The sequence below is a fragment of the Chenopodium album genome, chromosome 15 (assembly GCF_948465745.1).
Source record: "Chenopodium album chromosome 15, dcCheAlbu1.1, whole genome shotgun sequence".
NCBI classification, from domain to species: domain Eukaryota; kingdom Viridiplantae; phylum Streptophyta; class Magnoliopsida; order Caryophyllales; family Amaranthaceae; genus Chenopodium; species Chenopodium album.
In genome coordinates this window covers 48,966,298-48,981,596 of record NC_137848.1, presented here as the reverse complement: position 1 = coordinate 48,981,596, position 15,299 = coordinate 48,966,298, and the positions used below count along the sequence as shown (strand labels likewise).

Below are 15,299 nucleotides of genomic sequence, written 5' to 3'. Positions count from 1 at the left end.
ATTTATTAGGGAATAGAAAAAAGCTTTGATTGAAGATTACAAAATTTCAATTTAACAAAGAAAAATGGAGTAGAGGCTCTTATTCTTCTTCTTCTTCTGTCGTTTCTAAGCATGTCAAGGGTTTTGACTTTCGAGTGTCTTTAACGGATTCCAATGTTCAATCAACTTACGGTTGTACCTTATACACGATCTAGAATATTATACAAAATAATTATTAGTTATCAAATCAATTTAATAGACACATACATTTTCAGAATGATCTTAATGTACTAAATTTAGTCATTTATGTGCAAATTCTTATTTGTTCTAGGTAAACTTAGAGATATTGATATATAATTACCCATGTTTATTAATTTGGTCATCTTATTAGTTTAACTCATTTAGATAAGAAATTTTTGGTCATCTTATTAGTTTAACTCATTTATATAAGAAAAAACCCTTAAATACACCTAAAACATGTGTGGAAATAATGTACTCCCGTTCTTTTCACTTATAGACACAAAAACCTTTCTTTTCCTCTATGTTGTATACCATTTATATTCATCTTCTGTTATCCCTACAAAGGATTATTTTATGTAATTCCAAGTTCCAATTTTTCAAACTTGTACTATAAAAATAAAGCCGCCATCCTAGACCACTTCTTTGGAATTTCGAATAATAAAAATTGCAATTAATAAATGGATATGCTAGCTCATTCTATATTCTAAGAAGAAACTAAACTTTCACACATTTTTTTTTCCTATTATTTTAATATTTTAGTGGTATAAACTAGTCAAAATTATGCGAATTTTATGCTTGTAGCTTTTAAATAGGGACGAATCATTCGGTTTTGAAATGTTCACATGTTTTTGTAAACTAATTTGTTTTCTAGATGTGGTTGCCTCCAACTTGCAAATACTCTCCAGCCCAAAAGCATCCAAGCCCAGCCCAATCCATAGTCATATACAAGCTTATTTCTAGAAACAGAGTAATGGCTAAACCCAAAGGTATCAACCATTTTGAATCCATAATCAGTTAATCACCCATTGATCCAACAGACCAAGACCAAGCTAGTCGGCTACTATTATGGATCCAACATTTAAGTGTTACACATTGTTAAAATGTGGTGATATACGTGCAATAATTGTGTTGTACATTTATACATATCTGATACTCTCAAATTTACCATACTTCGAGTCCGTTCTGATTGACTGAACTGAGCTAAATTGAAATGAACTTATTGGAGTTGAACCGAACTGTACTGAACTGAACTTATTGGAGCTGAACAGAATTGAACTGAGCTGAATATTTTATGAGAGAAGGAAATCAAGAACTGAACTGAACTTATTGGAACTGAATTGAATTGAAAATAATCTGAAGAGAACTGAGCCTTCATATAATTAAAATAATTTGCTGGCAATCACAAGACCTTAATCTAATGAAGAAAAAAAAAAAGATTAAGTACAACTATACTAGTTTAAATGACATCAGAATTTGCCTAATGACCAAAGATAATAGTTTTGTCAATATGGGTCCAGGGTTTTAGACTATATCGTGATTCCTGATTAATTAGTAATGAAGTTAGGACTATAACCAGGGATGGCAATGAGTATGGTCTAGCAATACTCGGTGCGGTACCCGGACTTTTTTCTTATCCATATCATATCCATACTCTACCCGGATCTTAGAGTCTAAATTTTTTAGACCCTTATTTGGACCCTATGGGTTTGGATAGGGTCCAAGGTCCAATCAGGGTCTTTTACCTTAATTATTAATTAAAGTCAACCTATTCAAATAACGATATATATACACTATGCCTTTCATACTTTGTGCCAAAAAAATGCAAGTAACTAATAGAGTAATCCATATATAAAACAATTTTGTATTTCAACCATCAGCTCAAGTTTTTGTTTGAATTGGTTCTCTAACATATTATCGAAAGCTAGTGTGGCATAAAAGTCAAAGGTTCAAATTCAATCCACCTCTATTTTCAAATGAATATTAAGCGCTAGGTATGAACACTAATTCAAAAAAAAAAAAAAAAAAAAAAAATTGTTATTGCTAGTTTATTCATTCAGTTTAATTATTTTGAGAAATTTTTTATGTCATCCTAGCCTAATTTTCAAGTTTATTACTTCTTACTTCCTCCGATTTTTTACTTGACCTGTTTCTTTTATCACGTTTGCCAATGCAAAACTTTAACGTTCAATAACATTAATTCTCCATAATTAAAAAATATAAAAGTTATATATTATGATAGTACTTATTGAGACGAATTCAAAATGATCCAACATGAATATGTTTTTCTTTATATATTATTCTCAAAACACGGTCAAAGGAGGGATGATGAATAGTGTAAAAGTCAAAGCGGATCAAGTAAAAAAGAACGGATGAAGTATTTGTTAAAATGACTGATAATATAATATGGTCCTAGCTATACCAATATTTGCTGAGTCATCATATCATAATAAAAATTTACATAAAATATGGTCTTATACCAACACTATTTGGGAGAGCAATGAACCTAAACCATGTTTCCTCATACTATCACTATCAAAGATCAAATGACATCCATATTATATTGCATCAGATTATATTATATTTTACTATTATATTATGTTATCAATAACAATATTTTTGTGTATTACAAAAGAGAAATCGAGAAAGACAGACAACGATAACACGTATGTATCATAACGGTAATTAAGTACACATAAGTTGTAAGATTTATACCATATCAAAGACCAAATGACATCCATATGTTGCACCAGATTATATTATCTTGTATCATATTATATTATCAATAACAATATTTTGGTATTACAAAAGAGAAATTGAGTAAGACAGGGAGAGATAACACGGAAGCACGTATTAAAACGTTAAATACACAAAAGTTGTAAGATTGGTATTAAGAATTATAAAAAGTTAAAGATTAAGGGCATTTAGGACCACCCCTCTTGGTCTTCCAATTGTTGTAGCAAGGGCAAGATTGCTTGTTGCCGTAAGTACCAGTAGGAACACACAAACACTTTGCACAACATTTGTTACAGAAAAACAAACATGGCTTCTTGTATTGCGTATTTGAACACCTATATGAGCATCTCGGTCCACATTCTGTTCCAAACAACAAACAACAAATTATGAGTTACTAGTACTTCTACTCTATCTATTCGCGGAATTCAATGAATTTTTTTTCGTTTTTATTACCAATACTATAAGTGCTAATTTATAAACCATGTTCAATATGCCTCTATTTTTTTTTTCCTAAAAAAATATTAATATTGATCAAGAATCACTTTTTGTGACTAGTGAATCAGTGGAAGTAAGTTTCGATGCAATCAATGAAAGTTATGAATTTATGATAAGAATTAAGAATTATAATAATTTCGATATGGTCACTAAAAATAATCAAGCGAATAACTAAATTAATCACAAGACAAGCAAAATGCATGCACGAAACATATGGACATATGGTTAAGCTTAGTAAAATAGATGTACCTTGAGGCTGCAGGCTTCCTGGGGTGTATCCATACTGAAATTACATCAAAATTCGTAAGTTAAAACCTCGTATAAGTCAATCCAACAATATATATAATGTGGGTTTTTCGATACATTAAACGTAGTTATTTACTGCGTTATATAAATAAAATAAAATAATAAAAAATAAAAAAACTTTTCCATTACATTTTATTCAATAATTCAATAAAAGTGACAGTAAGTTGTCTTACCGAAGGCAGATTGTTAGTAATGTTTGAGGATTGTGGGCTTGGACTTGGAGCAACGTCATGAGTATGGGTTGGCTGCATCAACAACATATAATCAATGAGTCTCATTACCACTTACTAGCTTACAAAAATATGTGACAAATTATTATTATTTTTTTTGATAATTAATTTCAGTTATTAAATAGATAGTATGAATTACAAGAATATCTTGCATTAACGAGAACAATTAATTATCAATGCATAGGAAAAAATTTTACTAGGACAATAAAACTCTCAACATTGTTAAAATTTCACTAATTAATTGACGATGAGATTAAAGAGAAGTATATTGGCACTTACATGATTTTCTGCGGGAGAAAAATGGAGGAACATAACAAAGATGAAAATGGTACACAAAAGCTTCATTGCTATTGCTTTTTTTTCCAACGCAAATAAATGTGTTTATCTCTAAACTAAAAGTAGTAGAAAAAGAAAGAGCAACAAAATAAGAGAGAGAGAGAAAAGTGAGGTGATAAATAAAAATGAGAGTGATAGAGTTTGGTGGTTACTAACTATATTTGGAAGGTATTTATAGGCAGTTGTGACCGGTATTCTTACTATTTTAAAATATATTTTCTTTTTTGAAAAACAAAATCAATTGAAGAAAGGTTAATTAGTTGAAATATGGGACCAAAATAACCTATACAAAGTGGACAAATTACATTTATGGGTTTATGGCAGAGTGTTGAGAAGGAACGAATATTGTCCACTCTCTATCATCAAGGAAATTATCACTTCATCAGCAACAAATATAACGAAAACGTTAAATTGGAAAATTCAATCGCATCTGATAAACTCCGATTTCTTTTTAAGTTGGTTGGAAGTTCGGTTAATTATCAAACATAATACTTCCTCCGTTAATTTATAGTTGCAACACACACTTTATCACGGTATTTAAGAAAAATGGACCTCACATGATATAATACACTTAAAATGAAGTTAAAAGGTTGTTAAGAGTATAATCAAGTGGGCCATGTGTTTTATATAAAGGTAATACTACAATTTTCACCATAAAAATCTTCTTTTTATAGTGTGAAACTGTGGTACAACTGTGACATTTCAGTGTTGCAACTATACAGAAACAGAGGAAGTAATAATAATACTTTTTTTTTTTAAGAAATAATAATACTTTTTTAAACAAGAGAAACATTTGATATTCTCTTTTCTTTTTTTTCTTTTGATTTTTATAAATTACATATTCAACTTTAAAAATTTATGGGCTTAATAAGATGTTTTGATAGTCTTCTACATTCCTATTAAGAATAATATTGAGATAAATATGTGCATATATACATTATATTTTCTAACTCACCAACTTTGTTATTAGCATCACCGCATCAATGTGTAACATTTCCCATAGTTGATGAAACGAAAACAATATGCAATGATCGATTATATAATCAATTTTGTAATTTTTCTTAGATTAGCAACAATAAATTATTAATAGTGCAACAAATAAACTAAGTTACTTTAAAGATCAAACAATCTAATTAACCACTCGATAGTCAACTATGGCATATGGTCAAAGAGCTAAATCGTTACAAAGTATATAAAATTTAGGCAAATTTGTCAGAAAAAACCTTTTAAAAGCCTCATTTTGCAAGAAAAAACCTTTTAAAGCATTTTTTGTTAAAAAAAAACCACAACGATCACTTTTTTTGTCTAAAGAAACCTGAGACCACTTTTCAGGCGTTGACTCCAATTTTCCGACGTTGACTCTCTTATTTTCCTAATTGTAGCCAACAGTTGGTTGATTTTCCCTCTTTTTTTTTAGCCCCTTTTTTCCCCCCTTATATATATTCGAGGGTTCTCCTCCCCCAAATCACTCATTTCCAGATTAGGGCAACTTTTTACCCAAATCTGAGCAATTGATAGATAATCTAGGGTTCTTCAACGATTTCTTGCCCAATTACGCTCTAATCTAGGATTCTTTCGTCCACCTTTAGCCATGGCAAAGAAGAATTTCGTAAGTTTTTGGTTTTAGAAAAAAGCCCCAATTTTTTTTTGTCTTCCCAGTCAAATTACAGCATATTAAAACTTACCTAAGTTTATTGTTGAAGAATTAATTGCATGCAGAGGAGAGAAGAGAGAAAGGCGAAGTGATGTGATTGAATTACAGAGCATTCATGGAAGCCAAAGAAGAGAGAGAAGAGAGTGGAGTTGGAGGGAAAAAATGAGGGGAGATAAAAAGGTGGAGTGCAAATAATAAAATTTGGGTGCAAGTGGGGAAAATAAGAGAGTCAACGTCGGGAAATTGGAGTCAACGCCTGAAAAGTGGTCTCAGGTTTCTTTAGACAAAAAAAGTGATCGTTGTGGTTTTTTTTAACAAAAAAATGCTTTAAAAGGTTTTTTCTTGCAAAATGAGGCTTTTAAAAGGTTTTTTCTGACAAATTTGCCTAAAATTTAAAGAGATTTGTCGGTAGAAACTTAGTTATACTAGTTGTGTATATGTACTAATTTTGGTAAGCATATGAGTATATTCAACAACAGCCGTGCACATTAATACAAATTTGTCATTTATCTTTTAATAATTTCGGATTTTAGTAGAAATTTATACACTTATCTCCTTTATTTATCAATACTAATCTAATAAATTTTATTTTATTGAAAAATAAATCTAATAATTTTATCAATAAACCTAACAACATGGGTTTGAAGAAGAAGGTTCACATGCAATATATAATAACAAGTAGGGTTCACATCCCTCAATCAAAGGGAGCACATGAGATGTAATTCAAGGAAATTACCAATGACATAATTCACATGCAATTTGTCTTAGCTTAGACAAGATTCATCATGCATTTTCATCCTATATATAAATATAATTAAATAAGCTAAATATATAATTCAATGTTCGAATCTAACTATTTTTTGCCCTTTCTAGACTTCCACGTAGCACCATACATAACATTTTTCCAATTTTTTTAATTGGTTCTATCTACTTTATATTTTAAATTTTTAATTACTTCCAAATCTATGTCATCCTTCGTTGTCAAAAATATTGAAGAAATAGTGTATGAATTTATGAGTCTCAATTATGAATTTCAATCGGATCGAAAATTGTATATACTCCCAAGTCCTTTCTTCACGGGTGATACAGAAAATCCATGTTACTTTGCACATAAGCTTCAAGATGTGGTAGATTTAATATTAAAATAAGCAAAAAGATTAGCCACTTGGCCCACAAATAATATGAATGGGGACGTAATACATTATACTTCGTATATCCTTACTCATTAGTGGGATACTCCTTTTGTTTCATAAATAAAATGTAAGGATTGAAGAGTAATACTTTGCATGTGTACAATACTTATTTAAAGTCATTTATCTAAATACTATTTAAGTTACTAATATCAATTAACAATATTTAAAGAGAAAGGACTTGGGAGTATATACAATTGGAAAAAAAAATGGAGTATGTTGTAGTATTGTGAAACTTGTAGAAAAGGTAATCCTTGCAGTAATGAAGCAACATTAAAGCAGCGTAGAAAGTATAGAGTATACTCCGTATAACTTTAATGGCCCTTAGGTAAACATTTCTCATTTGTTTTCATACACTACTTATTCAAATAATCATTATTACATGAATTTTCACAAATACAGGATTAAAATGTAAGTATAAGGGCCCGTTTTTTTTTCAACTTAAGCTCCAATCAGTTCACTTCAGTTCAATTCAACTTCTAATTTCATTATTCTCTCATAAACAATTTATTTCAGTTCAGTTCAGCTCCAATCAGTTCAGTTTAGTTCAGCTCCAATCATTTCGGGTAAATTAGAACATACCTTAAATAAATAGAAGATGAAAATAAATTACTTAAAAAAAGTTACTAGATGTATTGCCACGATACATATACAATATCGTATCATTTATTCTTATTTATATACTATCCTTCATTTTTTTTTTCCTTACTCATGTATTATATTGATCTATTCATTATTGATTCGCAATTGACAAGTCTTAATCCAACCCATTTTCTTAAGTGATCATCTTTTGACCCGACTCGCTCAAATGTTGTACATGTACAAGTTAGGGTTAACAAAGAACGGACAATAGATAAGAAATTACGGAGTAAAAGCTACGGAGTAAAAAATTAGCATGCCGGCATGGGAATTGGGATGGACAAGAATCAAGATAAGTATTACCTAGGCTTAAATTAGCAACTAATCTTAAATACTCATACTATGAGCTATGACATGTAACATCCAAATAACGCTTTTCAACTTGTTGTGCATGTGAGTTAGGATGTACGTATCGTAAATTACATTAATGGCTTTATTGCATGCATGTGCTTTCAATATATACGTGACATATTGCACATCATTAAGCCTCGTCTATGGCCCACCATTCCAACATATTAGCAACGCAAATTATTTTAATGGATCTATATGCAAAAAATTTATTTACATAAATAAATTATTTAAACATAGTTTATGTTTATATTACGGAGTACATTCTATCTTGATAGGAAGTAATAATTTAGGGTACTTTTATACTACACTATTTTAGTTTTTACACACATTTATAATAGTTTTTCAAGTGTTCATGCATCGTCCGTGATCATGGGATCAATTGAGACCAACAAGAAATAGGTTAAATGTGTTATTATTTTAGCTATGTGTAACTAAGAATTGACAATACAGCTAATATACTACCTCTGTTAAATATTATATGCAACTTTGGAATATTTTATATCTCACAAATAGTACCTCAAAATTGCACATAACAATTAACGGAGGTAGTATAAGTGTTGATGTAATTACATGTCAAATTATATGAAAAAATATATTATTTATGTCATATTGTAATGTATGTGAACCATATCAATTAGTCTCATGTACTCGTGTAATAAACTAAGAATTTTATTTATTACATACAAAAAAAAAAAAAAAAAAAAAAAATTATGTTTATGTACTACATCCGTTAATACAAAGTACGAAGTAATAATTTAGGCATCTTATACTCTACATTAATTTACTTTCTACGTAAATATATGGTAGTTTTGAGGGTGCGTGCTTCGTTTGTGATTGTGGGATTGATTTTAATCTGAACCAAAATAAGTACTCCCTCCGTCCCTAAATTACATTCTTCCTTTTTATTTTTGATAAGGCTTTTTTAGTAAATCAACTCTTTTTTTTTCTGTTTTATATTTAATGCTTTCTCACTCATCCTTACCTACACTACAAGAAAATAACCTTTTCGTAGCGATTATTTTAACCTTTAGTATCGATTGTAATTGCAACAAAAAGTTTTCCCAACGAATGGTCATTCGATACAATATCCCCTGTTGCCTTAGCTTTTAGTAGTAGTTTTCAATATCGCTGGGGTTGGCCTCAATAATCGATACGAAAAACTACATCCAATCGTGGTGATTATTGTAGCGATTACAATCGCTATAAATGTTTAACTCATTTTCTTCAGAAAAAAGAAAAAAAAAACATGCGTATGATCTTTACAAGATTCGAACATGCAACCTCATACTCTTATATTAAATGTTTTACCAATAAGCTATGACATATTTATGTATTCTTTGTCAAACAATATTTATATATCTAGTGTTGAAAAGGCTTTTCGTATCGATTTTTAGGATTTAGTGGCGATTGTAAATGATACGATTTCTCAAAATTATATAAATGTGTAAAAATAGTGTGGATACGTATTATTATGTTTTGTGTATCGATTTTATATGGGAAAACCATGACGATTGTAAAAATGATACGACATCCTTAATTATTTCACAAACATACTTGCATATTGTAGCGATTGAACAATCGCTATGTTATAATCGCTACGAAAAGTGATTTTTCTTGTAGTGCTAATCTCACTCATAATCATTGTGCCAAATTACAATGAATATGATTGGTTAAAAATTTTCAATTAGGAGAATGTGATTGATCCTTTTTTTTTGCAAAGGATTGATGACATGTCATGAGTAATAACTAATCTATCTCTGTACTTCCCATTGCATTATCTAATTATTGTTATTTGTCTTATTCTTTCCTCCATAATTCCCGTGTAAATTTCCATAGAGGAATGTAATTTTGGGACGGAGGGAGTACGTTAAATGTGTTATTATTGTAACTATGTTCAATTGAGAATGACAATGCAACTAATATAAGTGTTGATGTAATTACATAAGTACGTTAAATGTGTCATATTGCAATGTGATCAACTCTAGTGTCTAATGTATCAAACTAAGGAAGTAAGGAGTACAAAGAATACATGCATGCAGTGTTAATCACAAGATTAAGAAAAAGGTGTGGTTGAAATTACATACAATCTATCTATATTATTATCCCGTGATACCTAGCTACATGCGCTTTGGAGCTATTGCTTCTTCGGCTTTATATGCTAAGATTTTGTAAGTATCTCTTCTTGTGAATTATGAGAATGCGTGAGAAAAATCAAGAATAAAGAAGATTTATCAATAAATTTCAACTACAATTTTTGCACCAGATAAGCGTTGAGGTTAGACTTATTAGATTAGATTGTTTTCGAGTTGGATAAATTTAGATCAGATATAATCTAAGTCCGATTTCAGTACCTTTTAGGGCATGTTTGGATTGGAGGTAATACATTAAGGGGGTAATAAAAGTCAAACTGAGCAAAATGAATGTGAAAATAGGGAAGAAGGAGATAGTAATGGTGTGATTGTAAGAAGATTATGTAGTGATGGTATGGTGTGAGGTGAAGAAAGAGGAATCAATACCCTCATTTTGGAGGTAATAGTTACACTAGGGGGAGGGTGGGTAACTATTACCCTCATTATGAGAGTAATAATTCCTCCATCTCTCTCTTTTCCTCATGGCACAACTAGTTTAATTCATTTGGAAGCACCATGTCTCCTACAACAACACCTCTAATTACTTTTTGTTTTTTCAAGTTTGACTTTTATTAACCCCTTAATGTTTTACCCCCAATCCAAGCATGCCCTTATAGTTACTATACATACACCATATATTAGTTGGTTTATTGGAGTTATATTCTTTGGATTACCTGTTCAAGACTCAAAATTTAATCAAAAAAAAATTGTGCTCAAGCTTTCACACAACACAACTATTCTCCTTATCTTAAGGGTTTTTAATTTTTTTTTTTTTTTTCACTACAGTGAGTGACTTGATTAGGTACGGTGATGCGCGTAGTATTTGTAAAATTTATTTAGTGAAGAAAAATTAAGGTCATGAGGAAGAAGTGATGTCAATCACAAACATTTAAAAAAATATCTTAAATTGATATAAAATCTTATTTGTAATACTCTCTTGTTAAGTCATTATTATTTTTAAAGGTCACCTGTCTTTGTTTTAAACACTATACAAGTATACAGTTTTCAAAAATTCCACCAAAATGACACTAATTAAATTATACTGAGTACATAATTTTATATATACGATAAATTTTTTGTCAATAATCTACCAATTATTAAGTTTGCATGCTTACCCTTATCGTACAAGATAGGTAATCTGCAGCTTGATTAAGTAGTTTACTTTGTTCAGGTAGCTCACAATATGTCCTTTAGTCTAAATATGCATACCATATCGATTCCACTATTTTTATTCATGTGTTGCCTTTTATTATGTCTTTGTCTAAAGTCTATATCCTACTTTATACGAGTACAAATTTCACCACTAAATCTATAATGAAAACGACCAAAGGCCACAAAATTTTCATTACTCTAATAAGCAAAAATCAAAATCTCACCACTAATTTAAATCAACTTTTACAAAAAAAAAAAAAAATAAATAAAAATATCATAATGAAAAGGAAAAATTGATTTTTGCTACCTATCAAACACATCAAATTGAATTTTGCTACCTATCAAAACTTTTATTGAATTTTGCTACCTAACATATGCCATTTTTTTAAATTTTGCTACCACTAAACGGAATCCGTTAAGTGGGTCCATAACGACACGTGTCGTGTTATTATTGGCCAAAAAAATAAAAAAAATAAAAATTTAAAAAAAAATAAAAAGAAAAACCTAAACTACCCCGCCACCACCCCCGCGCCACCACCCCCTTCCCCCCAACTCACCGCACCCCTCGCCGAAACCACCACCCGCGTCGCACCACCAGCCCCAACCCACCTGAACCTACCCCCTCCCTTTCCCGCAACCGCGTCGCCCCCAAAACCGCTAAACCCAAAACCGCTAAACCCAAAACCCAAAACCCTCGTACCCAAAAACGGCCAAGAATCTGGCCTTAAAAGGCCGAAATCGGCCGGTTAAGGCCACTGAGCCCCAAAACCGGCCGATTTCGGCCATTTGTGGCCAGATTCGTGGCCGTGGTGGGATCTAGGGTTTTAGTTTTGGTGGTTTTCGGGGGCGACGCGGTTGCGGGAAAGGGAGGGGGAGGGTTCAGGTGGGTTGGGGCTGGTGGTGCGACGCGGGTGGTGGTTTCGGGGAGGGGTGCGGTGAGTTGGGGGGAAGGGGGTGGTGGCGCGGGGGTGGTAGCTGGGTAGTTTAGGTTTTTCTTTTTATTTTTTTATTTTTTAATTTTTTAATTTATTTTTTTAATTTTTTTGGCCAATAATAACACGACATGTGTCGTTATGGACCCACTTAACGGATTCCTTAACGGTGGTAGCAAAATTTAAAAAAGGGCATATGTTAGGTAGCAAAATAAAAGTTTTGATAGGTAGCAAAATTCAATTTGATGTGTTTGATAGGTAGCAAAAATCAATTTTGCCACCAAAGTATACGAGGTTTATGACACGGGTACTTGAGGTGAGGTAAATTGGAGCTCAACATGTTTATTTTTCTTAACATTATTGTTTAATTGAGGTGCATCAGGAGGTTCTGTTTTGACAGTATGCTCACCCTTTGTGTTTGCTGTCAATTTCCATTAGTATCCCACGTAGCAAAATTCAGTACATTGAATTGCAAAAGGCACAAAAGTCGCTGTAATTTCAGAACATCCTTGACTAAATTTTCTTTTACTCTAACCAAGTATGCCATGTACACAACACAAATACTACTACAAAACATTAGATTGCCAGAGGAAAATTACTAAAGGAACTTCATGAGCTGAAAGAAGATAAACCAATAAGAGTTATCAGTAGGTGTTCATCTAGCCCTGAAGATTAGCAACTTGACAGATTTCAGATTAACCGTGCTCATAATGAATGCAAAAACATTACAGTGCATACTTGTAGTTAATACAAATAAAAGTTCCCCAACTACAACAAAAATTTCTTAAACAAGCCCATTTGAGAAGAAAGGGAAGAATACCAGATTCTTTGTACTAGTACAAATCATAAATGAAGTAAGATATTTTGGTTTTTTCGACGCAATTACATTCAAGAGAAATATGTAAGAAATATATATGCATAACATAGGTAGAATTACAGCTTTCCATTGGTTAGGGTGATGAGTTGATCTTGACAAATGACAGAATGCAGTAGTGTTATTGTTTGGGACTCGTCTGCTGGTTGCTTCTATGAGGTTGGATTTAGTCTGCTGGTTGCTTAGATGCTAATTTTCTACATCTCCCATGATTCCTAGGCAGAGGCCGACCTCTCTCAGCAATTAAATCTTCATAGGTTGCGACTAGCTTCACCTTCATCCATGAAACTTGACAATGAAAAAGATACATGAGAGATTTAAACACAATCACAAGTTTCACGACCAAATTCTTAATGCTCTTCCAAACATTGCCAATCCATCGATTGTGACCGGCTTCACTTTCATCCTCCCAAACACCAAACTGTGGCACCTTAAATTGTTAAGAATGAGAATAATATTTTTAGCAATCTAACACAGTACAAATAAATGGCAATAATAATAGTCAACCTATACTTTCTAACCTTATCATAATTTGTCTTTTTAAGACGTACCATTTGGTTAGGGTGATCAGTTGAGGATGCAGGAGTGTCATAATTTGGGACTCGTCCAATGTTTGACTGGCATAATAAGAGGGAGAAAAAGAAATTAAGCAAGCACTACATACAATTTTAATGTGAATGGCAAAAACCGATGAGATTTGTGTGACACAAAAGTGAGGTTACAAAACCTGTATGACGTTGGATTTCAAATGATTAATTAAGAATGTGCCAAAATCAATTCTCGTCTGTAATATGTATGCATAAGATAAAGATTTATTACCATTTGGTTAGGGTGAACCTTTGAGAATGCAGGAGTGTCATTAGTTGGGACTTGAATTATGTTTGACTGGCATAATAAGAAGGAGAAAAAGAAATTAAGCAAGCAGTACATAATGAAATTATATAGAGGATACAGTTTTAATGTGAAATTAAAGGCAAAGGCAACCGATGAGATTTGTGTAACACAAAAGTGAGGTTACAAAACCTGTGTGACGTTGGATTTCAAATGGTTAATTGTTAATCTTGTACCTCCCCCATAATCCCTATCTAGAGCCTGACCTCTTTCACCAATCAAATCCTCGTCCAGTACAGGGAACCTTGCACAATCGTACAGGAAATTTTGTACACCAGAGGACTTGCAATCAGAGAATACCAATTGGGGCACTTTCTTGGGTTCCTCTTTCTTGGGTTTCTCTTTCTAAATGATTCACAATTGAAGGAATTAGCTAGATATAATGGGAAATTCCCTATTTCTCATATTGTTTCAAAAAGTCATTTTCGTGAATAAATCAACAACTTTTTCATTATTATAAGCTCCACAACAATAATGAAAAAATTAAATAAAGTTGTTGTTTATTTACAAAAATGCCACATTGGGCATCCCAAGAAATAATTTGGAAAATTAAAAAATAAGATAGTAAAAGAGGCAACGATTTAGAAGGTGGAAAAATACTTCATTTGAAGATTATTAAAAACCCACTTAAAGCAACGAGAATAATTGTATTGATTCTCTGAAGCACAACGAGAATAGTTGTGGATTCCCTTGCAATTTAACTTTCTAAGCTAACTCAAAACACTAATCAATATTCATCATCCTAATCCCTTAATTTTCTTATTTACAAAATTTCTTTCTTAATAAACTCCCTAACTTAATCACAATGCTAGCTATAACAAACTAAGGAGACTGCCTTAAAAATCTAAAATGCATCTCCCCTTACATCAGTCCAATCTATACTCATGGCGAAACAAAGAAATCTCATATCAACTCACTAAACAAATATAGAGCAACAGTTACCTTCCATTCTTCGCTGACCGGTGATTGAGGCGTTTCATCTTCTTTCAGATGTTGAGATGACTCATTGCTCGGATTTACAGGTGTTTCAGAACCAGCCATTGAGGAGATATATAGCAAATCTGTTAGAAATATGAGATATCGGAAAGGAAAATATATGTGTTATCTCTAACAAGATCTCCAACTTTACTCACCTCAACTCACTCTTACAAACTTACAGGATCCTTTTGCAGGGCTGCTAAATTAGTATATATACGATTTACGTTCCTCAGACTAAACTTAGCTCTTAAGTCTAAAAGAAAGAGATCTGAAATATCCTGGTCCAACAGTAAACTTAATCAAATACTCAGTCTTTTTCTCATATATTTCATGTCTTTTTAAAAAGTGAAACGACTACAGTAACAAAGAGCGTTCACTTTAATCAAGCGCAATTAGCCCCACACGGAAA

At 31.8% G+C, this 15,299-nt stretch overlaps 2 protein-coding genes across 5 annotated transcripts; both read right to left on the bottom strand.

Moving 5' to 3' along the window:
• Positions 1-2,682: 2,682 nt before the first annotated feature.
• On the bottom strand, positions 2,683-4,241 carry LOC145582436 (protein GAST1-like). The gene is made up of 4 exons (XM_081639438.1): positions 4,044-4,241; positions 3,708-3,779; positions 3,478-3,511; positions 2,683-3,093 (listed from the first exon to the last, which is right to left on the bottom strand). Exons 1-4 carry the CDS (start codon positions 4,107-4,109, stop codon positions 2,912-2,914), a joined length of 354 nt encoding a protein of 117 aa, XP_081495564.1. The 5' UTR covers positions 4,110-4,241; the 3' UTR covers positions 2,683-2,911.
• An 8,703-nt stretch (positions 4,242-12,944) lies between these two features.
• LOC145582435 (uncharacterized) lies at positions 12,945-15,166 on the bottom strand. Of its 4 annotated transcripts, none has more exons than XM_081639433.1 (5): positions 14,855-15,166; positions 14,045-14,257; positions 13,841-13,906; positions 13,543-13,638; positions 12,945-13,451 (listed from the first exon to the last, which is right to left on the bottom strand). In XM_081639433.1, the coding sequence occupies exons 1-5, from the start codon at positions 14,951-14,953 to the stop codon at positions 13,188-13,190; spliced, it is 738 nt and encodes a 245-aa protein (XP_081495559.1). In that variant the 5' UTR covers positions 14,954-15,166; the 3' UTR covers positions 12,945-13,187. The 4 variants fall into 4 exon arrangements, with proteins under 4 accessions (XP_081495559.1, XP_081495560.1, XP_081495561.1 ...); XM_081639434.1 differs by having other exon boundaries at positions 13,573-13,638; XM_081639435.1 differs by having other exon boundaries at positions 12,945-13,442; positions 13,573-13,638.
• Between the last annotated feature and the right edge of the window lie 133 nt (positions 15,167-15,299).

Excerpts from the sequence above, each read along its gene's own strand:
- LOC145582436 (XM_081639438.1), bottom strand. The coding sequence starts at position 4,109 with ATGAAGCTTTTGTGTACCATTTTCATCTTTGTTATGTTCCTCCATTTT. Across the intron at positions 3,780-4,043 it reads TTTCTCCCGCAGAAAATCAT|CCAACCCATACTCATGACGT; the intron begins GTAAGTGCCAAT and ends TTGTTGATGCAG. Across the intron at positions 3,512-3,707 it reads TTACTAACAATCTGCCTTCG|TATGGATACACCCCAGGAAG; the intron begins GTAAGACAACTT and ends ATGTAATTTCAG.
- LOC145582435 (XM_081639433.1), bottom strand. The coding sequence starts at position 14,953 with ATGGCTGGTTCTGAAACACCTGTAAATCCGAGCAATGAGTCATCTCAA. Across the intron at positions 14,258-14,854 it reads CGGTCAGCGAAGAATGGAAG|AAAGAGAAACCCAAGAAAGA; the intron begins GTAACTGTTGCT and ends TGAATCATTTAG. Across the intron at positions 13,639-13,840 it reads AGGTTCACCCTAACCAAATG|TCAAACATTGGACGAGTCCC; the intron begins GTAATAAATCTT and ends TTATTATGCCAG.